At 25.3% G+C, this 27321-nt stretch overlaps 1 protein-coding gene and 1 pseudogene across 1 annotated transcript; one reads left to right on the top strand and one right to left on the bottom strand.

Annotated features, from left to right (window-relative positions):
• The first annotated feature begins 4369 nt into the window (after positions 1–4369).
• LOC107168536 (alpha-tocopherol transfer protein-like) lies at positions 4370–26295 on the top strand. The gene is made up of 7 exons (XM_015517979.2): positions 4370–4521; positions 19064–19206; positions 19385–19541; positions 20106–20361; positions 24947–25057; positions 25620–25725; positions 25790–26295. Exons 2-7 carry the CDS (start codon positions 19074–19076, stop codon positions 25840–25842), a joined length of 816 nt encoding a protein of 271 aa, XP_015373465.1. The 5' UTR covers positions 4370–4521; positions 19064–19073; the 3' UTR covers positions 25843–26295.
• LOC149055977 (uncharacterized) lies at positions 20833–21911 on the bottom strand (annotated as a pseudogene).
• Positions 26296–27321: the final 1026 nt, after the last annotated feature.

The following is a 27321-nucleotide window of genomic DNA, read 5'->3' as shown; positions in this document are numbered from 1 at the left end:
TTTTTTTTTTTTTTTAAACGTTTTTTTTCTATATCGTATCCAAAAAAATTTTTATATTTAAATTTTTTCTAATAAAAATGAGCAAAATGTATTAGGTAGGTAATTAAAAGTGCATTAGTAAAGTAAAGCACTAGTTCCACAGTAAAAAATAAAAATAATCCTTAACTCAAAATTTGACATAGACAATTATAAAAAATACTTCTAAAATTCAAAAAGTTGAATTTACGCATTGACCTTTCAGGAGTACAATTTTTCGAAAAAAGAATTATTATTATGATTTTTTATACTGGTGTAATCTTCGTTTTATATATTTTTTTGGTTTTTGGTATCCATTTTTTGTTGTTTTACAGTTATTTTTCTTTTTAACATTTTTTTGTTAAATTACGTTTTTCATTACGGATTTTATTGAAAAGCAAAAATAAATGCAAGCTTATAACGAATATTTAAAAATATAATTGTTCTTCATGGCTTATATAGCTACAACGTATACATTTTTGCATTTTATATAATACTTAGAAAATTAGTATTTTATTTTCACTGCCTTTGAAAGATGAAATATTGTTAGGGACTTAGTAAAATTGTGTAGAGGTGACAGATGTTTAATTGTAAGTTCTGAAGCCTGAAATAGTAGATACCATTTATGTTTTAACATGCTACCAAATACCAATTAACATCAATGAGAATGTTTAATCTGGCATTGTAATGTATTATGATGCCAACTAGAGTGTGCAAGATTAAAAATAATTTTACCCGTGTCATATAGTATATTGTGTTCTTAAATAACTAAATTATAGGTGTAAAATGTTATATTATACTATAATATTATGTAAGCGTAGTCACTCAACATTGTATAACAATCCTGGAGTGCTAGAGCCTTAATTCCTGAAATTTTATTTCATTCTGGAACAAAAATAATTTATTTTATAAAGTGTTTCAATGCCTTTGCCGATAATGGACACGCTGTTGACTATGTGTTGACTATGGAATAGTTACGAACTAAGAAAGTTTTGTTAAATTAAATAAGGTTTTTTTTATTTAAATTAGATTTATAAGGTCGTTATTTAAGTTTTGTTTCTTTATATTATCATTTACTACGTAGAAAAGACTATTCTGAATAGTCTATATCCTGTGACCTAGTATATAATCGTGTGACGTGATTATTAATTACATATCAATCATAAATACAGAAATAAATGAATTATTGGTTTTAGAAAATATTTTTGGTTAAATATATAATTACCTATCTTATAAATAAGTATATTATAATTTTATTGACAATAAATTCATTAAATTCATTCAATTATTGTATACATCTTTAATAACGCACGCGCAATATTATAAGTTATTTAATATTTAACACGCCTTATTATACAGTATCTATCAGTTTTATCGACGCGTTTACCACATAATTAATGTAAATTAGGATATATTTAATTCAATTTGGACATTTTTTACTGTTTTTATTATTTTATTTTAAGCTCGTAAATTATATTAAACGTCAGCAATTCATAGATTGTTAATAATACTTATTTTATTAATTACATATTTTATTTATCAACATACTTTTATGGTGTTTAAACTTTGAAGTATTGATTTGAACTTGCAATGTTTTATTAATGTATTTTTGAGAGTAAAATGTTCTATCTTTCTGAATACAGCTGTATTACACAACATAATTTATGTATATTAAGTACATTATTATAGGTCAACAAATGTGTGGTAGATCAAATGATATTTTAATGTTTTCTGTTTATTGATAAATAAACATATACACATCGTGTAATGGATTATTATAGTAGTGTTATTATGACATTAGTTAAAGAAGGTATACAATAAATTAAGTTAAGTGATATTGATCGTTTTTAAAATTTAAAATAATCTGATAACTAAATTCGGATATAAATAATATTGAGTGTAGGTGGGAAAAAAGGTAAATAATAAATTTGACCGTGACACTAAGGCCAGTTTAAATGTTCCTGAACCTTATATAACTACTAAATTACCTACTTGAATCAAGTAGCCATTGCAGGAACGGTAAAACCTTGGTCATTATATTATATTATATGTAAATCAAACGCGTCTCTTCTTTAGAAAATATTATGTAATATAGGTACCAATCTACTTGCTGTTATTAGTATACATTTTATTGTAAAAAAATGAACACCAAGAAATTTCCAATTGATACAATTTTTCGGGAAGCACTTTAAAGTGTTTTAAAAATTAAATAATAGCTTAAAAAAATAACAAAAATATATTTAGATTCAACATTAATTCATTACGATAAGCAACAGACAACGAAAATATTGTCAAACTCAAAACCTTGGAGGTGTTTTGATGTTACACTTAAATAAAAACCAGACACTTCCTTTTTTTATAACATCATATACAAGGAGAAGACATCTTGACATTGTTACATTAAGATAAAAACCAGACATAGGTATCCGTTTGTATAATATTTCTTTATTATTGACAATCGGATTTCTCTGATTGTTGCACCAAACGGCTCAATTTTTTTTCTTTGTAATGTACAATCAAACATTAATTTTGACCGAAATGTTGAGATGTCTTGTTGTTACTCTAAGATCTTCAAATGATATTTGCAAACAAGTTTGTGATTTTTCGATTATATTGATAAAATGTGTTCATTTTTAACTTTTTAAGTTTAAAAACTTCAAAATTGTAAACATCGTTATTAGTTATTTTTAAAGAACTTCAATAATATCGAAAATGCATGGCCACTATTTTTATATGCTTTGGAATTTTTGATACCTATTCAAATTAAAAAAAAATGTAGGTAATTCACATAATATAAATCTTAAAAACTTTTCTTCATTACGTTATGCATTTTTTAAATATTTAGATATATTTTTAGTTATTTATACCACAAACCTTTTCGAATCATATATCTACAATAGTTACGTCGGTATTGGTTTAGAATCTTATAAAGTAATACATAACATTGATGTATGGATGTATGATAAGTATAATATAATTATATAATATAATAATCATGCAATTTAAGCAAATATTAGTTCAACACTTCAGCCTATAGTGTTATAACTGATAAAACAATAAATTTCTATTAATTTTATAAATAAATACTGTTAAATATCCTTAAAATTATATGTTGCACCGTCTCAACTAAATATCGTTTTTTGTATTCACAAATATACAGTTATAAATGGATGGTTTAATATTGAAATAATAAATTCAAATTCAACACAACCAACACAGCGAATCAAATTATTCTGAAAAAACTACATCCAAGTCCCTGACTTTTTTTGTTAATTTTTGAAACAATAATGAAAACTTTGAAAAACGTGTTATCAATTAGGTAAATTATTGACGTAAATTTAAATTTTGTACTTTTTTTTTCGATACCATAATTCGTTGACCTTGACACAAGCACACAATCGTTTCTATACTTACTAGGTATCATAATTTCACAGTTAATATTCTGGTCGAATACTGTGCTACTTTTTTTTTAAATTAAATCTTGTTTAGATCATTAATTATATCATGTTTGTTATAGTTGTATACAATTTTTTTTTAACAAATTAAAATTGCCTTACAAGTTTTAGTATTGCATATTGTGCATAAAAAAAATATATATTGGTATACCTATTATTTAATATTACCTATTTAAATTATATACATTCAAATCTAACTTATTTCTGTAACATACCAATTATTGTAGTTTCTGGTTAATCAGCTAGAAAAACTTGTTCTTAATAACTGTTTAAAAATGCATTTTAATTCAAATTATATGATTATGAAAAGGTTTGATAAAAAAAAAAAGTATATCATTGCAGACTAAAAATAATAAGGCTCTATTAATTTGAATAGTTTTAAAAATAACTAAACTAAATGGCTTGTACAAAAATATGTGATGAAAATTTGCTAATTATTATTTCGAGTAGATGCATGTAATATTAGCGATAGTTGCGTGTTTAGTAAGTTGCTACAAATCTACATTAGGAATCGATTTATAATTAATTTTCCATTTTATAGGTACAGTTATCATTATATATTTTTAGAATTCGTCTCCATAATCTTAGCTTGTTTGGTACAATGATAACATGACGTGTCAATAATTATGAACTTAGTGAAATATGATTTTTTTGTCGTTCAATGTTCATTATAGGTGCCTAAAGACTAGAATACGTTGTTTTCTTACATAATTTTCTATTGGCGCTTTGGTTTATACATGTATAATAAATGTATGAATATTTTTATTTATAATCTGTATAACAATATCAATATTGTGTATAAAAAAGCAAAATCTGTTTAATAGTGACATAGTTTTTTTTCTTGCCAGCTCAAAGTCCACTGTTGGTGCACCACGATGGTATATGATGGAAGATTATTGAATACATTAAGCCATTGCCATAGCTTTATCTCTATAACGGCCTTTTACATACCACCGTTGATTGTGAGTAGGTAGTGCATAAACGTTTTAGCAGTGTTGAAAAGTGTTTGTTCGCTGGTCTGATATTTTGTCAGCATCTTCGTAAATAAAAGGTAAATAAAAAAGTCAAACTAATAACAAATATTATTATATCAAAATATTTTTGTAATTTATTGGTAATATATATTTTTTATAATTTTATTATAATTATTTATTTATTTTTCGTTGTAAATAATATTATGTCAATATCTACTGTTGTTGAATTAATTCGTAAAAATTAGTATAGGCTTAATAAGTATCTACTATTTTTAGTCCTTATTAGTTACACAAAAAAAAAAACAAAAGCGATATTGTCAAAAACTAGATATTGTATATACCTATACCCGTTTCCTTCATCTTTTTTTCCAAAGCTTTTGAAAACTCCGGAGAATTTTTCATTTCGATCTCTCTAAAGTACCAAATAAATTCATTTTCCCATCACAAAATATATTTAAGTAGAAAATCGAAACATAATTTCGATTACTAACCGTGTAAACATACACGAAAAACAAAAACTTCATGGTAAAATCAATATACATTAATCGCTCCGTTCAGAATCTAAAATTAGGGAACAACGGAAATTTTCATATTTCAATTTTGAAAAATGTATATAGGCGTTTGACATTTTCGATATCTTCAAGGTTTTTTTCAATAGATATTGACTAATTATTACTAGAGTCAAATAAAAATCTAGTGTAATTCCACAAATATTTTTAAAAGCATCTATACTTCAAATTTCAACAAAATCTTCAGGCTTACAAAAGTTATAATATTGTAATTAAAAATGTAAAAACGTTCAATGTTTGTAGGTAAAACTTGAAAATGAATACAAGGTTCCTCATCATGAGTTCATTCTAGTATCAATAACTCTAAAAAATACAAAAATATTTTTATTTTTTTTATAGATATTTTAAGTAAAAATTTTGACAAAATTAGATATTTAATGAAAAAAAAAACGATTTTTGATATTATATCGTAATTCAAAAATATTTTTCGTGGGAATTTGAATCTTTTATCGGATAATATTATATTTTAGATACATTAATACAAAATGATATTTAAAAATGCAGTGTTTTCGACAAATATTAATTCAACCTAACTACTAATTTATTAATAGTAAAAAAATTATTATGATAATATTTATATAAAAAAGAATTTATCTGTACATAAATACTCAAAAACTAATTCCTTAAACTAAGCTGTGGTCATTATAACTTATTTTTTCAACCCTTATTGACAAAGGCGTATTTTGGTTGATTTATCAGGGAATGTCCGACATGAACTTCACCAACAAAATTTTTAGAATTATTTACTGATGTAAAGAATCATTGAACTTACTTTTTTCAAATTACTATGTTAAGAATGGACATGATAAATTATTACATGGTATAATAGATAAGTTGAAGGTTATTACTTAGGTACTTAATACTGATTACTTACATTTATTTTGAAAATTACCTTACCTATTATTATTATTATACATATTATTGTAAAACTAACAATTTTTAAACTTAACTTAACTAAATCTATAGAAAAAAAATCTAAGAGCCCATTCTTTAAACGTAGTTGATCGATCAATTAATTTACATCAATTGCACACCATTAAACTTCCCCTATGTTAAAAAAAAAAACTTAAAAAATCATAATTATAAAAGAATGAATTAACTAATGTTAATTTACTTATGATAAAGTATTTCATATTTATGTTTTTATTTTTTTTAAGTTTTTATAACGAATTGAGCACTTGACGCATTTGATACTGGAATGTTACAAAAATCTGTAAGTGTTAAAATACATCGGAAATTAAGATAAACTATTTGTCTGTTGCATAAAACTATTTAATCCATGTCATTTTCATGTCTGGACACCCCCTATCCTACAAAAAAAAAAAAGAAATACGCCAGCGCTTATGAATATAGGGTGACTCCTCACACATCAGTTTAGTTTTGGCTAACGAAAGTCGTCAAATATTTATTTTTGTTTATTTAACTGGTTGCAGGTTACAGATTATATTGCATTATAAATAGTAAAAACATGTCATTAAAAAAAGTTTACAAATATAATATGGGTAGATATATAACCAATCTTAAGACCAAATACTTTTTAACACATTTTCAATGATTAATTTTATGATTTGTATCCATGAATAGATTTTAAAAGTTGACATATTTTTGTATGTAGGTATACACATATAAAGTTGAAAACCAATCTTAGTGATTTATGAATTTACTCGACTTTTAAGAATTCGTTAAATACATCTTCAGTTTTTTGCATTTACAGCTAATAGAATATGTCCAGATTTAAAAAGTTAAAAATTATAAAATTATACATTGTGATTATGTTTGTATAATATTTTATTTAAGCTGAAGAAAAACTGAAAACAATAGAAAAATATAGGTTCACTTTAACTCAGGCGAAGTCGGGTAAAATAGCTAAAACAGTATATATCATAAAATACACTGCATTTACTTAAATATATGCTAATGTTTTATCATTGAATTCAAAATCAACTCTTACATTACTGTGGTATTTGACTTACGAGGTTGATGAACACTTGACTAGATGTCAACCAACTGTCAACATCAGAATGGTCATACACTTATACGTACCTACTTTTCTGTTATTTTTTTTGTCTCTCTTGGCGAAGTAATATAGGGGTAATAATAATTTATTCCTTAAGACTGAAATTAGATCTGTATCATAATCGAAAATGTTACCAATTACTATTGTTAATTATCCTAAATTAATTAGTATTATCTTACTTAAAACATATATACCTCTAAGCTACTACCTATTTATAGTTTACTTGGGTTCCAAACTTCTAAATGTATGTTTATAAATTGTTTTAAAAAAACAGTGGCGTGCTCAGAGTTTTTGAAAGGTACATGTCTATGTATTTTTGACTGTTCACAGACTATTTTATAACAAAAAAATTATATTCTTGCATCCATAAGTGCTAATTATAATAGTAAAAATAAATATTTTAATTTTTTTTTATATAACTTTATTTTTTATTAAATAAAAATTTGGAAATTATTTAAATATAAAATTTAAATTAAAAAACTATTTCCTTTTCAATATAATATATATATATATATTATGTATTGAGATATATTTTTAGTATTGTACAAGGATTTTCGTATCATTAGGGAATAAGGAAATTCTTATAGTAAATTTAAAATTTAATTATATTATTATTTTTTACATACATTATGAATATTTTAATACTAGGGCATTATGCATTATAATATAATCACATGTAGTGTTGTTGAATTATAAGTTATTACCTAAATATTACTAGCTAATGTTATACATCGTTTATCAGTATATTACTATCTCTAAAGCTTTATCCATAGTTCCGCAAATTAAATACTTAAAATACTAACTTTCGTAAAGTTTTATTTCCCATGTTATCAGTTTTGGAAAATACTACAAAACGTTTACAGTATACATACACAATTTTGTTTTTTCCCGTATAATCAAGTAAAGTTATATTAATCAGCAGTTAAAATTGGAACTTTAAACCAGCTTTTCATTAATTGTGTGTTAGGTAAATTTGTATGTCATTAATTACATCTTGGCTGAACATATCTGTGTTGATGGTAAATATGATTTCATTATTTTTTTAAATAATATTTTATTGTTATTAATCAACTTATCTCAAATAAAACAAAAATCACTTGTCATTATAATTTCATTGAAATACTTATATTTGATTGGTTAATTAAATATTAATAACAATTCATAATTAATTCAAGTATAGAGTTTTAATCCCGTTTATATAAACGAATAAAACGTATTTATGTTATGAAAAATTTGAAAACGATGAAAAACAAATAAATGTGTTTATTAAATTTTTTAATATTCTCTACGGACTCATCGAAAAACGCAGTAACTCATTAATTTAGAGAAGATTTAATTTAATTAAAATTTATATTTTTAGTTAAAGTTATAATTTATAAATGTGAAACTGGCAAAGATGGGCATTAAACTTTTTAACTTAATTAGTTTCTTTATTTTTAATAATTTTATGAACTAAACTAGTTTAATTGATAGTTGATATAACTTAGCTTTTCTCAGTTGATTTAAAAATAATCCATCAAGTTAAAAACATTTTGAAATTTTTAGTTTATACTTAAATATAATCCAATGCTAAAATAACCCAAACAATTCCGTTCTTTGATAAAATAATTTTTGTGTATTGATATATGTTATTAGATTAGATAGACAAAGTCATATTTTTTTGTGATTTACATACTAATTAAAAAAAATTGATGTTTATCTATTTGTTTTATAAACTCAGTTAAGTTAATATTTTTCCATTTTAACTTTTAACTTATTGATTTAAATTTATAATTTCTTAACAATGTTAACTATTAAATTTTAAATCATTGTCCTCTTAACTTATCTTAAGTCTTAACTTGAGTAAATTATTTTCATATACTTATCCATCTTTGGAAACTGGCATAGTTTGTTTTGCTGTTTTCATTCTTATAGGTCCCACGTACCAATTACATTTTAACCATAATATAATTTTCTACCATCACTCTGACTGAAATCTATGACGTACGAAGATTCAAGGACTTATGTTTACATGCCTGACGCCCCAAGACAACTTAAATTAACCGGAGTACCGGACACATGAGAATTTATTATTTGACTATTGATAGTTTTTATTTATCAACAACAAACAATTAATATAAAATAATTGTGTTATGGCTTGCTAATCACGATTTCATATAAGATCTTTATACTATTGGATACATGAATTATTCAGAAGAGCGTATATTTATTATTATTATTATTTGGATAACAATTATAATTTTTATCACTCACAACCTGACACCTAACATATCGGTTTTACTTGTGACTTTATCTAAATTATTTATTAAAATCAAATGTTAAATTAAATTTTTTGAACACGGAATAAAGAAAAATATATTCAATATAATTTAAAACCTAAATGGTGAATGTCACTCTATGGCCTCGGTGGTCGTCTATCTATAATCTATATAGTCAATAGGTTGTTAGCCTTTAAATCTGACCCGCTCTTCTTCAACTGATTTTTTATTGACACCAACTACCTATGTCTAATATTTACTTTAAATATTAACCTATAACACACAATAACTAGAAGTAAAATCTTCAATTAATTAAAATAGCTAGATTGATACCAACAATGAACTTTACTATACCTATACAGTTATACAAATTAAATTTTAATTTGACTTTACAAATAATGTTTTGTTAGTTGAATTTGATACTTGGATATAGACATATAGTGTATGAACAATTGCTGATAGATATAGAATGTGCTAATATTTAATATTTTATTCCTACAGGGTTAAGTACCTGGTCAATGCATTGGCATATTTATACATTTTTTTTGTGGGAGTTCAGATAATTGCCCTAAATTTCGTGCAGGGAAGTTTTCTGATTATATTTTGTTATTTTCATTTGTTCTGCATGATATACATGTTCATGTTGTTTAGTCGTTAGATTTTCATTACTCTGCATTGCTGAGTCCCAACAGTTATGATAAATAGGATCGTAGAACAGTAGTAAAATCATAGCAGCTCTGGTTATACCTATTGGCTAATACCTATTACTTATAAATTTACTTGTATAAACTTATATGTGTGTATACCAGCCTAGCTGGTCTTTGAATTCGAGTGCTTGAGTCTCACCAACAATTATATTTTTATTAGGGAATTATAATAGTTTAATATGCCTATTTTTTGGTTATAGCCTAATAGGTTAGATCCCTTCTCTATACAAATCATTTGTATTTCGCTATTGGTAATCTGCAGATTGTTATATTTTTGAATTTTGATACACCTTGTAGTAATAATTATATCCATTGGTTTAAAAATCATTATGATAGTTTGTTTGGCGTTTGGTGATATAAGTAGGTACGCAATAGTGCAATACTCATATTGTTACATACAATTATATAGTATTATTTTTCTGTAAAATAAAAAAGGTTTAAATTCTGACAAACAATTATTTGACGTTATTGCAAGTTGCAATAATGCCTGAATATAATATAATATAGCTGCATGTATACCCATATAGGTAGGTACCTACTATAATCACGATTATTATAAGTTTGGTAAGTATAGGTACGTACTTGGTATGTGTAATATGTATAGTATTATAGGTACCTACGTATAATATTAAATAGGTATCTATAATTATTCTATATGTTATATCTATAATTAGACAAAAATAAAAATATGAAACTACAGTCATTATTCATTAGTATCGTAGTACTGTGGTTGTTTCAATAAATTATTATATAATCATTACAATAAATATTAAAATAAATACGTCACAAATTCATACAAATTCAGTAATTTGTTTGTCATCGTCTATCATACGTAAACACATCAAATATAACAAAAACATCTACATGAAGATCCATCGTTATTCGTTATTGATTAATAATTATGCAGTTTTAATAATTGTATCGAAAAAAATGAGTAAGTAGGTACCTAGTACCTACTAACATATTATAATGAAAAAGACTAGGTAGGTATGCGAAATGTTTTTAAAAATACCGCCTTTTCTAATTTATAAAACCAATGTGATAAATAACGATTGATGATATATCTCTAAAAAACAAACTGTATAATATAATATTATTATTATCCAATCTATTTTTATGACCCCGTATGTAAAATCATCACAAACTTTTTTTTATTATGTTTCACGTGTGAAAGAGTTTTAATAATTATCATCATAATAAGTTATATTGTTATAACAAACACACACACACACAAACTACATTACCTATATTAAATTGTTGTCGTATCAATAATATAGGTTCACAACATTCACCATTACAATAATATTGTGGAGGTGAAAATGGAATTTTCCACGGAGGATGAAGAGTGCGTGTTGAAGTTCTATATAGTCAATAATACATCCGTAGTTAACAACACGTGTACCTGTAAATTATGTTCTCTAATTGTATAGTATTATCAACTATAATAGTGTATAGTGCGTATAGTACTGTAGTAAAACTAGTATTACACCGATACGAATATAGGTATGACGTATATGATGGCTATTGGCTATACACTATACACAATACATAAATACATAATATTATAATAATATATTGATATACCAATATACGTATTATATGTTTCATACCACCATATAATAACAATAAGATTACTTTTATTCATGAAATAATGAGTCATGTATAGTGTATAATATATAGTGTATAATATGTATTGTCGTATTGTATATTATGTCATTATGTGCTAATACACACGACTATTATTGTATATTATAATAATATATACTGACCACTGGATGATTGTTTTAACAGAAATAATTTTTTTTCGTATATTTACTTTACATCTTTGAAATTATAAAACAACATTTTTGAAAAAAAAAAATATATATTTTTGACTTGAATAAAAATATACATAATATGCCAATATAATACTGTGAAGCAAAATATTTTTCTAAAAATGTTGATACAAATTTAATTTCAAATGAGTTTTTAATTATACGAGTAGAAAAATGTGTAAGTTACTTAAATATTGAATATCTTGATGAGTGGAATGGAGTAGCACAGATTTTAACCCATTAAATGTAGGTACACTTCCCGATCATATAAACTAATGAACAATGCTTTCAAAATTTGATTTGTATGAATAAAACTTTACAGAAAAATATTCTGCTTTGAAATAAAAAATTGAAAATTGATGATTTTCACAGATTTTCATTTTAGAGAAAATGTATCTAATTGTGTGCTATATGGTTTTCTTATAATTGATTTGGGGTGGCAATAAACAAACTGTTACGAAAGTTAACATCGAGAAAATCGGTTAGAAAGTTATAGGTAAAAAAGTTGTAGGTACCCTGCTCAATAACATATATATGTTGAAATAAAAGCAATAAAATTAAAATATAATTTTTGTTTTGTTTTCGACTTTAAACTATGTTTTAATAAAAACCATAAATAGCTTTCAAAATAATCAGTATAATTTTTTTGTGTAACTGTATGTATACTATGTATTTTAAATAATTTTTTTTTCATTAATTAAGTTTTATTTTTTTCAACAAAATCTTTGTTTTTACAATTTTTCACAATTTATAAATTATTTGAATTTAGCAAAATGTACTTAAATTATGAGTTGCTTTAAAAACAAATAAAAAAATAATAAAATATATTATAAACATTGTACAGTAGAATCCGCTTACACGTGTATAACGATCTTCAAGGGGCCTTGAGAATCAGATCGTTGTATCTGAACTTCGTTTTAATATCCGGATGACCTAAGCATATTGCACGCGAGATATAAAACAAATCAAGTACGAGGCTGGTAATCATTTCATCCGGAATATATCGTTATATTATGCGGCATCGTAATAAATTATTGAATTCTGCTGTAAACGTACGAAGTATAACATACTTATTGGCAGTAAAGAGTTGTTAAATAAAAAAATTAAATCGATTACATAATAGGATGTAGGTTCATTTCAGCTTGACATGAGGAAAAACACATTTTTATTCCTTCAAAACTATTTTGTGTTTCGTAGATATTTTGGTAAGGTTTTATAATATACGTATTGAATTAAGGTTGTTTTGTAGTAAAGATTTCAGGTATTAGGTTTCTGCATAATATGTTATAAAAGGTGTGTTAACGATTGCATTTGTACGTATTAATTATTTACTCGGCCGTTTTTATCAATAAATTACGTTTAAATCTATTTTTTATTTTTTTTATCGTCATAGTTTTAATAGGTACAGCTGTTGGCTACTTCATATAAGGTCAATAATATTTCATGTAATTGAACTCGTTCCAAAGCGTGTCGTGCAGGAGACGACATTGTTTGATAACTTTTAATGATTTATTTTATTTTAATAATTGAGATCCGAATTAGACAGATCTTGCAAAATGTTACGGACATTTTTTGATATTTGAGATTTGACTATCACACAGAAATGTACATTTTTAATTTAAAGTTGTGTTGATTTTAACTTATACATACACTATAAAGGGTAAAACAATTCATGCTGCTTTGATTAAAAATTCAGAAACATTTTTTTCCGTTTATTTTAAGATCTTCCTTTATTTCTTAATCTAAATCCAATCTTTATTAAATGTTTCAGATTATATATAGGTGGCCTCACGAGTCTCTACATATATTAATATATTATAGAGATGACCGTGAGCTTCATAAATGTTAATATTATTTTCCTAATTATATAAATTACGAAAAATTTACGGGCCCGTACAACGGATTACGAATTGTATTTTGTACTAATTATGAAACCGGAAATTATTATTCGATATTATTATAATCAGTATACCTACCTAAGTTACATACCACTAACCAGTGAAGGTAATTTTTTGTTTTAACCATCATTTCAACTAAGTTCACAAATCTTGATTTCAAAACGCTATTACTGCCACTTACCCGGAAATATATTATTTATAAACAATAACAAAATTTAAGTGACCACACTGGGAATTGCAATTGTATATTGTACAATTGCTATTGTTACATGTAACTATAAATGTCTATAATTATTATTGTAGGTTATTATTATGATGGTGATACAAAATTTAATTTTGATCGATTATTAATAAGTTGTGTACTTTTATAGTTCATACAAGTAAAGACGAAATAAAGAATGTATCTTTTTTTTTTGGTCTTGAAACGTTGAACCTATCAATAATTTCTGCTTCAACATCTAAGGCCATTTGCTTTACATTTAATTGTATTAGGTACAGAAAGGGCCCCGCAAGTCCGTATTTATAAAAAAGTATAATATTGTTATAAAAAAAAAAAATTACAAACGAAATAAGCATATTAGGTATATAATATCGACTATAATACGACACGCACAAGTATGTAAATAAAGCCATAGAGGTATGACGGTATATGCGATGTACCTAGCTACTATAGTGCTATTGTGCTATTGTGCTATCTATATTATGAAGAACCTATAAGGCTAAAAATAAACTATATTAATATAAAATATACTGTAGGTATGATACTATGATATTATTTTGCTACGTTTAAAACGTGAATTGCGTATCACACACACACATTTGTACAGACTACCTAGGAAATACTAAGAATATAGAATATATACTAATGATAATTTTTGTTACCTATAAAGTTTTGTGAAATTATAACTTTTGTGGTAGGGAGGACGGAGATAATTTTTTTGCTGGCCGTATTTTAACGACCCCTGGCTGAATGAGTTATGTAATAAATATTCTATATAGTTGTTTTAAATTAATTGATTGTTGGCTTTAAGTATGATCACATTGTTGAGCTTTTTATATATTATGATATTTTCTTTAAATGTTGATAAAATTTGTTTTTTTATAAGCGTTCAAATATCATATTTTGAAAAATTTGTCAAAATTCTGAAGTTTATAAAATTATAATAAAATAAGTTTTTTTTAATTGCTGAACAATTTTTTGTTTTGTAATCGTGATCAATTTTTCGTAATCGTGACGAATTTTTTTATAATACTCGTAGTTATAAATATTTTAATTTTGAATTACAGTAACTAGATTGCCTCTACTAAAAAATAATTAGTAATAAATGCATAATCAAACTATGTTACCATAGCAACCAGCGGCCTCGTTAGTAATTTTTTTATCAGCATCATAATAATTTCAAAAACATCTATGATGATTTACTGATACTGATATAAATATAATTTCTGTTATTTAATGTTTTTTTGTACAGCGATGAAAAAATGAAGTAGTACGCTACATTTTTCAAATTATTTTTTAGTTAAGCTAGCATTAAAATTAAACTGCTATTACTAAAGCTTGGTAATTTAATATTATAGAAAATACTTAAACATAATTTGTATAGATATTTGAAGCTTACATTTGGACGAAATAAAAGTTAGAAATTTAGTTAGACATAAAAAAAAAAACACTTACACATCAAGTTCTTATACTTGAAAATTTAACATTACTATTTATTTTCTATACCCAATGAAATGTTCATAACATTTAGACTAATAAGCTATGATTCATATATATTGGGTATAGTGTAGGTACACTACGATCCTATTCACATTAATAAGTTAATAACAAAACAGTTTATAGGTATCTATAGTATAATATAAATTATAATGCCTGATTGGTATACTAATGTATTACTAATAGAAATTAGAAAGATATATTACAGCACAAAAAAACCTATAAAATATCCACAGAAATAAAGTAAAATATAAAACTATACAGGGTGATTCTTTTATCAAACAACACTCATATGGTGTTTGTGCGTAAATACCACCTAACATACACCTATAACACCACCCAAAACTACCCAACTTTGGGAGGCTATATCTTGTAAACGGATTAACAAAAAATGAAAATTTAAACGTGAAAATTAATTGAAAAATAGCCTTTTTAGTTTATGAAATTTTAAGTATAGGTTGTCATTTTAAAATCAAAAGTTGATAATGTTTACCTGATAAATATAAGGGTGAAAATATTAAAAACAAATATAGTTCTAGAACAAGATGGATCTAAAATATTGAAAAAAAAATTTGAAAAAAGTCAATAGTTTTTTAAATAATGAGTGTTGTTTGATAAAAAAATCACCCTGTATAGACACTTGTATAGATGAGGCAGACTCACTGTTTCAACTCCGAATCGTTTTTCATAGGTATGCAATGATTAATCATTGAATCAAAATTTAATACTCGTACACATTTGTTCCTTCGATAGTCTAACTATACTGTACGACGGAACAAAAACATGTTTTTTTTTTTAAATTTAATTTTATTTTTATCATAGGTAGGAAACCTACTACCTACCTATCATATAACACTGCCCCTGTGAGGAGAATTTAGAGAGAATCTACTCGAAATCGACACCGATCCAACCGCATACTTATTAAGCATTTCTCGGTACAAAAACACATCAAAAACTCGTACTAATAACTGTGGGGAGCGTAGTAATATGTGGAGCGTGGACAATACAATACGCATGCTACTGCTACGACAGCCACCGCTGAACTGTCATATAACATAATTCTAATCATTTGACAAGAATGTACAACAGTAGGTACTTGTACTGAAATTAAAAAACCTTAAAAAATTTAAAACCTTGTTAATATATAAATCTTATAAATCTATATTTTTTTTTGAAAAAATTGATCCCTTTATCTGCAGGCCCACCCATCGCGTGTGACATCATATTGGATTGAGCAGAAAACGAATTATATCTGTCAGACATTATTAAATAATCGCCAATTGAAACAATACCTATACGAATTGACGTCGAATAACCTATAAAGTTGAATATTTTAATTTATAATCTTTTTATATTTATAAAATATTATCTAGCTTCATTAGTTGAAAGGTTTTTAATATTTGCATTAATTTATATTCATTGTTTATCGATTTAGCTTATTTTAATTACTCCGATAATTAGTCCAATAACGTAAAATTTGAGTTAGTTATGTTGCGGTTTGTAGTGTGATAAAGTATAATTTTCATTGATGTGAACTCTGTTATCAATTGTTTTGTTCAAATGGCTGTTATAACACCTATATTGCTTATTAGTTATTACATTTTATTAATTAATAATTATGCGGTTGTTGACCGCTTAATAAATTATCTACAAATGTAAATGTTGATATTGTTGAACATATTAAATTAATGTTATAACTTATTTTATATCATGCTTGCAATATAACTTTTTACACAAGTAAATACATTTTTAAATAAAAACACGTTATTTTTGTTATATATTTTGATAAGATTTCATATGTTTTCATAATTTTTAAAATTGTTGGTAGACTGTTCAACTTCAAATGATATAAATCTGTCATCCGTGCATAAATCTCGATCAGTTAAAATTGTTTATACAATTATTTAATTAAAATTCAAACTTAAAAAAGAGATATAAACATAAAAATGGTAGCTGTAAATACTCAGAAAAAAGGTAAACGTTTAAATTTTTAATTATTCGTGTAATAAGAAGTTGTTTGAACAGTAAAAAAAATAACAAAACAATAATTTCGAGGTTTTGCGTTCGAAATACTTCGAATTAAGTAGCTTTATTATTGAACACACATTATAATATAAGTATAAATTAGTTTGTTAATTACATCAAATAATTCTCATTTAAATTAAAAAAGTAAGTTCTTATTTATGTTAAAAGTTGAATGTGATATGTATTTTCAGCACTATAATGTTAAAAATATGTATAAATATTACAAATATAAAATAATACCTACTAATGTATAATACAATTATACGAATATTTGCGTGTGAAAGATGTTTGGCTTGAAAGTTTGTAATAACTTCCCCCAAATGAGGTTAAGTAGATATACAGTGGAACCTCAATAACTCGAATCGGTTGGGGGTGAAAAAAATTTTAATTGTTGAAAATTCGACTTACAGAAGTTCACACATATCATGTATTGTAAGGCAGGTTCCAAGGCCTTCCTTTGAGTTATCGAAAATTCGACTTATAAAGGTTTGAGTTATCGAGGTTCCACTGTATATTATAAAATATGGAATATAACATCAAAATGTTTATAATGTATTGTAATAATTTTTGCCTTTATATTAATTTCCCATTTCCAAAAAAAAAAAACAAATATATTTTTATTTGGTATTTATAAATTGAAATTAATGCTTTTACTATATTAAAATGAAAATAGAACAATATTAAACGTACATTATAACGTTTTTGGTTTTAATAATAATGTAATAATATAAAATCAGGAGGATGTCAGCGCTTTATTTGTTTTCTCTCTCTGGCCCTGCACGCACAACATGGACAAAACGCATTTTCACATATTAGTTTTTCTATGTTTTTAAGTAATCTTAGAGAAAAATCACCCAATACAAAAAAGATAGAGAATAATGTTTTTGAGGGAATGACATATCGATATTAATGATATTATACTTTATTGTTATTTGATTTTGTATTCGACTTTCAAAACAAACAAAAAAATGTAAATTTTATGATTTTTAAATTGTTTTAAGATAATATTTCGCAAATTGATATGACGTCAATCCCTCAAAAATATTATTCCTTATCTTTTTTTCAATGGGTAATTTTACAACATTACTTACAAACATAGAAAAAACGATTCTACTTTTGTCTATGTTGAGCGTGGGTTAGAGGGAGAAAACAAATAAAGCGCTGACATCCTTTTTTAACTATTTTGTATAATATACTGATAGTATTATAGTATCACAGTCTATAGAAGGTATTAAGCATGATTTATAGTCGACATGTCAATATGTTGTATGTTTTAAATTATAATTTCAAGTTCCAAAATCTGTCTAACCTTCAAAACACGTCAGTAAGAAAATTGTTAAGTTCGCCTTAGTTTGGTACTAACACTGAAATGTGTGTCAACAGCTGTGTAATACTACTATTTACAATGTGTATTTTATAGTATATAACAGTATATTATACTATACAATGATATAGCTTTCTTAATTGAATAGTATGTAGGTAACTATATTAACTATTCAGTTAAGATAATAAAAATAGTTTTATTTTGATAACTATGAAATGTGGAGTATGATATTATACTTATCCAAGACTATAACCAATTACTTATAGCGTAATTTATTATAACTATTCAAGGTCCAACAAAATGTACAAACCGGAAACGAGTTATGAAGAATTCTTGAAGTCGGAACAAGAAAAGTATCCGGAATTAAATTTAAAAGACATCGAAGCACTAAAAGAGCGGTTGAAAGAAAACAATGATTTACCTCCTATACGAGGTATAGTCTTACAGAAAAACCTGTTGGGGAAACTTTAAATATATATTAATCATATTATGTATTACAATATTATATACATAATAAATTAAATTTCATATAAAGTATAATTATATTGTGTCTTTTTTTAACTTCTTCACACATTTTTGTTTCCCTAACCCGCTTGTTGTTTGTTTTTTAGACAAATTAGTCGTCATGTTCCTCCACAGTAGTTACTTCGATGTGGATGTGGCGTACAAGACCATCATTGCTAATTACAAGTATCGTAAAGAATTGCCACACATTTTTGAAAATTATGATCCATCGTCTGAAGAGATGAAACAGGTATATGACAGCATGTAAGTACATTATGTGATATTACACGATCATCGTTAATGCCTATATACCTATAGTATTTTACTATTTTAGGTATTTTTAGAATATTGCACATGTAAAGAAAAATACATTTAACATTTAGGTACATTATAAATTATAATTATCTGTTGACTTCATAACTCTTAAATCTAAATCTAACGAGCCATAAAATAATTAGACATTTAGATTCATAATCGTTAAAAATAACTGCATAAGTGAGCATATTAAACATATGCATATAATATCATTACATTTTATTTTTATAATCTTTAAATTTAAAAAAATAGACAACTTAACCTTTAGAATTTGGTTTTTGAATTTAAAAGATCGATTTCTGAACTTTAAAAATACTTTTATTTTTACAAAATATTAAGATAAGTGTTAAGAATATTTAAATAATTGAAAGATATTAGACAATACATTTATATTATATACTGATGTTATTTGCAGAACTCACAATACAAGCTTGTACATATTATAACTTTAAACAGTCCTTCCATACCTGTGAAATTTAGGATCATCGATTTTCGTTTTTTTTTTTTTAATAGGAGCATTTCGATAGTGTTCAATCCAAGTACCGGCAAACAAGAGCGCATCCTTTACACAAATTTCAAAAATACCGACCCCCGAGAATACGACTATGTACGTTGTGTTAGATACTTTTTTATGATGTTGGAATATTTGATGGTTACAACTGGCACATTTGATGGGGTGGTATTAACAATGAACAGCAAAGGTGTATGTTGGCGGCATATCACCAAAACGCCGATGAATACAATGAAAAAATTACTCGGATTCGTACAAGTGCGTAAAACGAAGAAAGGTTTGATCTTAACAATTTTCTTGGATTATTCAAACTTCTAATATATTACAGATTTATTGATTGTAATATACAATATTATATGATCATTAGCTCGATTATTCTGCGAATTGTTGTACTGCACACAGGTCCCTCCAGAAAGACAAATCATGGGGGGGGGCTTGATTCATTAATTTTCCAACTATAAAAAAAATTTTCTCGGTCCACTCTGATTGTAATTATTATTATTTATTCATTAACATACATCTTAATAACTCATAAACATAGCTATACATATACACTATTCAATACCTATTTATAGCTCTTCACCAGTACATAGTCACTAGTCAAAGGCATTTTTGGGTATTGGTCAGCATTACCAAAAGTAGGTACACAAGATTAGGTAAAATAAAAACTTACAACATACAATTTTATGAGTATTTAATCACTAATAATAAATTAATACATATGCATGTATCACAATAAATAATAATATATACAATTTTTAAAATCGAATTCTCCTTTGTTTTATATTGAACCACTGCGTTGCTATTTTACTTACATCAACTGTATGTAAAATATATTTTTCAATACGTAACAGCATTAGGGAATCTAATCTATTGCCTGTCATTGTAGACCTTAAATTATTTTTTATCAGTTTAAGTTTGCTAAATGTCCGTTCGTTGGTAGTTACATTTACCCGCGGTGCAGTTAATGCTAATCGACAAATATTATTGTCTAATGGTAGGATATGTTTAACTTCTTCACATTTTTCAATTATACTGAGAAAATTGGTTGTCATAGTTAAACTTAAATCTTTGCATATTTCTTTTAATATTTCCAATTTAGTTTCAATGGCCTCAATATCCTTGCACTTTGCAAAATCACTGTTAGGTATGAAATATTAACAAAGCATTTTGTATATTTTCAATGCTCATATTTTCATTCTTGAACATAAATGTGAATATTTTATACAGTGGCATTATTGTATCAATAAATACTTTTTAATTGTCCTTAGACAAATTAATAAATGTAGACAGTATACATTTGAACTCTCTTTTTGTAAAATATATGAAAAGTTATATCAGCTTGAGTACCTGCATTTTGGTCCATCTAAGTGGGCTGTTTTCTTGTAAAGTGATGAACTTTGAAATCAGATTCTGAATCTATACCAAGATTTGCGCTGTCGATCAGATCTTTTTTTTTTTCTGAATCTGAATTAATATCTTCTAAATTTTTAATTGTAGCCTCGGTTAAAACAGCAGCATCAATTACACATACATTTTTGTTTTTAATGTCTCGGTTAGTGATTTCAATTTATACATTATATTTTTCATAAATACCATAGAGACAATGAAGTCAAATAAATGCATCTTTTTATTAATGCCAAATGCTTTTGTCCTAGTATCTGTATCGAATATTTCAAGATGTGAACAATTATATTGTAAAGTGTTACTTACCTTCATAGGAAGCCCAAACATCTTTAATGGACTCTGCACGGGTTGTCCATCTTGTTTTGGATAAGTTTCTTAGTTGTAATATATTATCAACATTGTTAATTTGCTTATTTAATACACTATACCTTTTATTATTAGCTGAAAAAAATACATAAAGGTTTTTCAAGTTATCAATCATATCTGGCACAATTAAACTAGAATTACATGCATGTTTTAAAAAAGTGTTCATCCGATGCGCTTGACAATATAAATGACAATTGAATATAAAAAACACTATGACCAACCAGTTCTGAAAGCTTAACTTGTGAGGTCCATGTCACCGACATCCCCACTTTGAGCTTTCGTAAAAAAAACCGGGACGAATGATACTCTGTACCGATCTGTACTGCAAAAATCATCGTTTTATACGTCGTCTAATACTACTTTGGAATTTTTTAAAAAACATTCTGATTTCAATTTAATTCTATTAATCATTTGTTGACTTTCTAACATACACATAATTGAAAGTATCACACTCATTTAAATTTGATACTAAGTTGTCCATTTGGCTAGCACATAACAACCATAATATTTCTTCAGAATTTTCATCAATATTATGTTCAATAACTTGTTGAAACTTCTTAATGTATATATGTAATATACTAATACTTTTAACTGTTAATAACACTAGTACCTATTAGGCTATTATTATATTTTATATGAAAATAAACTAAATTTGAATATATTTTAATATAAATATAAAACATTGGATATGCTCAGTTAGCAGTTACTAGTTTTAAAAACATTTTTGATTCATTCATAAAACTTCTATAATATATTTAAACAAAAATATATTTTGGTATTTTTATGCATTGTGAATGGGCATTATAAATTATTAGATATAAATGTAAAATTATGAATAATAAATAAATTACTAATCACCTAACAATTTATTTAATTTGTTTTAATTATTAAAATAATAAGTACCTACCTAAGATTTAGAATCAACATTATCTTTTTGAACAGTAGAATCCGATTTATCTTTAGATAGTTTTTCATCATTATTATTAATGACTGAAGAGTTTGAAAAGTTATTTTTCTAAAATAAAGTACAACAAATTAAAATAATTAGTATTTATTAGATATATTTTTATTAAAATGGTTTTTTTTTTTATGAATTTTAAGTACAAAAAAAGCCATAATATTATTATATTTATACTTGTATGTAATATGAATGGATATATTAGATATAAATATACAATCGTATTATATGATGTAATAATAGTAATGAATAATAATATATATAATATTATATAGGTATGTCCAATGTCCATTATAGGCACCAATTAATAATCTATTTGATATGTTTAAATATCAATAACAGTTAACAATACCTCAAATTTAGAATCAACATTATCTGTTTGAAGTGTTTGATAGTAGAGTCTGATTTATCTTTAAATCGTTTTTCAGCATCATTATAACTGACTGATGAGCTGAACACTAATTTTCCTAACATAAAAAATATAAGAAATTAAAATAATTTGTATTTATTACGATATATTTTTATTATGATGATTTTATGAACGTTTAATACAACACAAGTTTACCAGTTACTGAGTTACCTCTTAAATATTAGCGATATATCATAATAATATTATAATATGCTAATAAAAGTACTTAGGATCATTTTTTTCAAGGTATAATATTGTAAATATTTATTACAAAAAATATCAAGTATAATATATGACTTACCGGTATCATTGCCCGTTTATTCAAATTCTATGTAGCTGCTGCACTTTTGAACGGATATTTTGGTGTGCCAACATGTTGAATATTTACTTGTTTTCCACGATGTATTTTCTTCTTGAGTTTTTTTTTTGAAATCGTTTTTAAATTTACTGCCACATTCTAAACATTCAACTTTAACACGTTTTCTTTTTATTTTATTAACTTCTCTCATTTTTGTTGAACAAAATAAATAATAAATATGTTTATGCACATGTGGTCAGTGACAGAGTGTGGTTAACATTTATTGTGATTTTGATTATGAATTATGATTAGGGTAATATAATTAAAAATACGCTGCAAATAGTATAAATATTGTCATAAATAAAATTATCTGTATAAATAACATACGTAATATTATGTAGATATTTTTATACGAGCTATACGGGCATACGGCATATAGTAATACATACTAAAAAAGACACGTACGGTTGACGCCCGATACCCACTCAATAAGACAATAACACATACTCAATCTATGTTTATCACGTTTTATCACTAAAGAAAGTATTAGTATTATAATAAATTATATAAGTATTATAAAAAATAATTAAATACAAATAAATACGAATTACATGAAGATGATGAGATCATTCACTATCAGAACCTTAGAAAACTTCTTATTTTTTTTCCATTTTTATTATTTTTTTCCTATTTAAGGAGGTCTCTGGTCAGTTTCTTTTTAGTTGAAGAGGAATTTATGATAATAATGGATTCTTTAAATATATTTTATTTATTAAAAAAAAAAAAAATAAAAAAAAATAGTAGGTACAACTCTGAAAATCTTAAGTTTATACCTATTTATAGACTATACCTAGTAGGTACATCACTGTAACTATATGACCCTAACCTTAAGTGTATAACGTAAACTATGACATAATCACGTGTAGTATTATAAATTTATTTACAGTTTAGTATATAAACTATAACTTTATGTTACACAATTTATAGTTCATACAAAATATATTATTATGTTAAACATAGTTAATAAGTTATAATATAATTACTTCATACTTATATGTCATTTCCATCAGGCACCACTCACCACCAGTTTACTATTCTCCATATTATTTATGCTTACTTTTTTTAAACTGTAAATTGTACACACATAAATTAAATAAAAGATAACAATTAATTGATATTATTTTAGAATTTAAATTGCCCTTAATTTATAAATATTGACTTTAACTTAACTTAATATACCTATACTGTTGTTTCAGTAGTTTTGAAACATTGTTATCGGTTCCGATTGTTTTGACTTACCTACCTGTTTAATAATATGTAAAGTTTCTGTATAATGACATGTTTAATAAAATAATATTAGGCACAAGCAGATATTATAAATTTAATTTTAATTTTGTTTTTCAAGGAGGCATTGCCAGTTCGACTTAAAGAAGTGCATGTTTTAAATGCTGGAACAATAATTAGTATGCTGTTTAACATAATAAGACCGTTTATGAAGAGTAATCTTATGAACCTGGTAAATATTCAAGTCGTTTTAATTTCATTTAATTTTATTCACAAATACAGCCCAAGCTCAAAAACAATTAAGTCAAATATAATATTATTCTTAATATTCAATTTTTTAATTTTTAATTTATTCTTCAAGGAGAATGAAGATAATGATATATATTTACTTTTCGTTGGAAGCTGTTTACATATTTTATTTTTTTATTGAAACTTTAGTAATCATCATATTCCTACAAATAATTGTGCTGAACATTATCAAACACTACCATATTTTATATGAGAAACATGAAAAAAATTGAGTCAATAATATTATTTGTTTAGTTTTATTTATATAAATTATACTACAACATATTACATATTAAACATACACGGAACTTGTGATATTAATAAGTAAAAACTCAGTCTAATGAAACATACAACACATGATGAGATACCAAAACAGAACGGCAGCAAAAATAATTTAAAAATTAAATCTGAAACGCTTACCTATTTTTAAGTTTTATATTTTATTGTATTGAAAATACAAATATAGGTAAATGATTATATTTTATGAGTCATATCTTGTGTTTTAGTTGAAAGTATTTCCAGAGAATTCGACAGAAATTTTCAATCACGTACCCATCGATATTATGCCACAGGAAATGGGAGGCAATGGAAAATCACATTATGAATATACCGGTAATTTACAACAATACGTTCATATGAATCAAAATTATGGACAATTTTTTTTTTGTGTTTGCAGAAGAAACGTACAACCAAATGCTTTCTGCTCGTGATTATATTTTGTCTCTATAAATTCATAATTCAATATGAAATCATATTTGTTTTTTTTTTTTTTGTATAATGTGCTAACAGTGAAATTATACATAATTCATGGTGCGGAGTAGATATAACTACATATATTAGGGTATTTCAACATTTTTAGTTCAAATTTTAGAGCTTAAAGCAATTTAATATATTTTTGATGGGCCACACACATGCTATTGGAGTTCAACGGATCTTCAATACTTTTATTTCAAACAATAAATAATGATTTGTTCAATTTAATTTATCAAATTTTTATGCATATTAATGGTCATAAATATTATTTAATATGTACGCATTTTAAGGAGGTATAAAATGTAGTTTAATTTTAATTGATAAATGTATATTTTTTTAATAATTTTAATTTGTATATTTATTTAATATATTAAATTTATATAATTGTATTGTTGAAATGATATAATAAAAATAAAAGCTTAAAAAGTACTCGCTTGAAGATTTGTAGTAGGTACCTAATAGGTATTTTAATGAAAAATATTTTACGCTGGATGATTATCATATTATTTAACTTCGAAAATTAAATCAATATATAATATGTATAGTTAATATTATAAGAATATAATATTTTATTATAATTTGTATAATATTATAGGTACCGACTTACCAAATTGTATTCAATTGTCTTCGACAGTTTAACCATGTAAAAGTCTTTATTGTTTTTATTACCTACACAACGTGTTGTATTAGATTCAAAGCGGGGTGACAAATTATTGGTTTTTTCCATGACATTTTATCTAAGATTCTTTAGGTATATGTACTATTTTCAATATTGAAAGTGGTTTCTGCTAGTAAATTTTATCCTAGTAGTCAGGTTAGGCGTAAAAAGTAGAAAATTCCCTACAATTAATATTCAAGAAAAAATATATATCAAATTCAAATAGTGAAAAACTATATGTAAAATATTGAAAACTTAAAAATTGCATGTTTTTTTTTTTTTTTTTTATTAGGAAAGAGCCCTCGGCAGCATAGGCCATTGGGCTTACAAAATATGAATAGCTTAAATTAAATATTTACAGTAAGAAACATAAACGAGAGAACTTAATTCTAGATTTTGGATTGAAGGTTTGCTGTTGTGATGAATTGGATGATGTCTGTTATGGCCTTGGGATGATTTTGAAGTATTTCGGAGAGTGATTCGGAAAGGTTGAGGCTTGATCGGATGTTGTGGTATGTGCGGCATTCGGTGAGTAAGTGTTTAATGGTAATTTGGACGCCGCATGTTGCGCATGTTGGAGGATCTTCTTTAGCCATTAAAAAACTGTGCGAAATTTGAGAGTGGCCGATTCTCAGTCTCGTTATGATGACTACAATTGCATGTTTATAATGAAACAATATATAGATATCTTGAAATCAAATATACCTATACCTACCATCATAAAAACTTCTATACGTGTATACTTAAAAATTAAAATACGTAGGTACCACACCTAGCACTTAGATCCATTAGTTTTT

This window comes from Diuraphis noxia, unplaced genomic scaffold, assembly GCF_037042655.1.
Source record: "Diuraphis noxia isolate RWA-SAM2 unplaced genomic scaffold, SU_Dnox_SAM2 contig0004, whole genome shotgun sequence".
Classification (NCBI taxonomy): Eukaryota; Metazoa; Arthropoda; class Insecta; order Hemiptera; family Aphididae; genus Diuraphis; species Diuraphis noxia.
The sequence above is the reverse complement of the archived record's forward strand: the minus strand, read 5'-3'. Positions and strand labels throughout refer to the sequence as shown.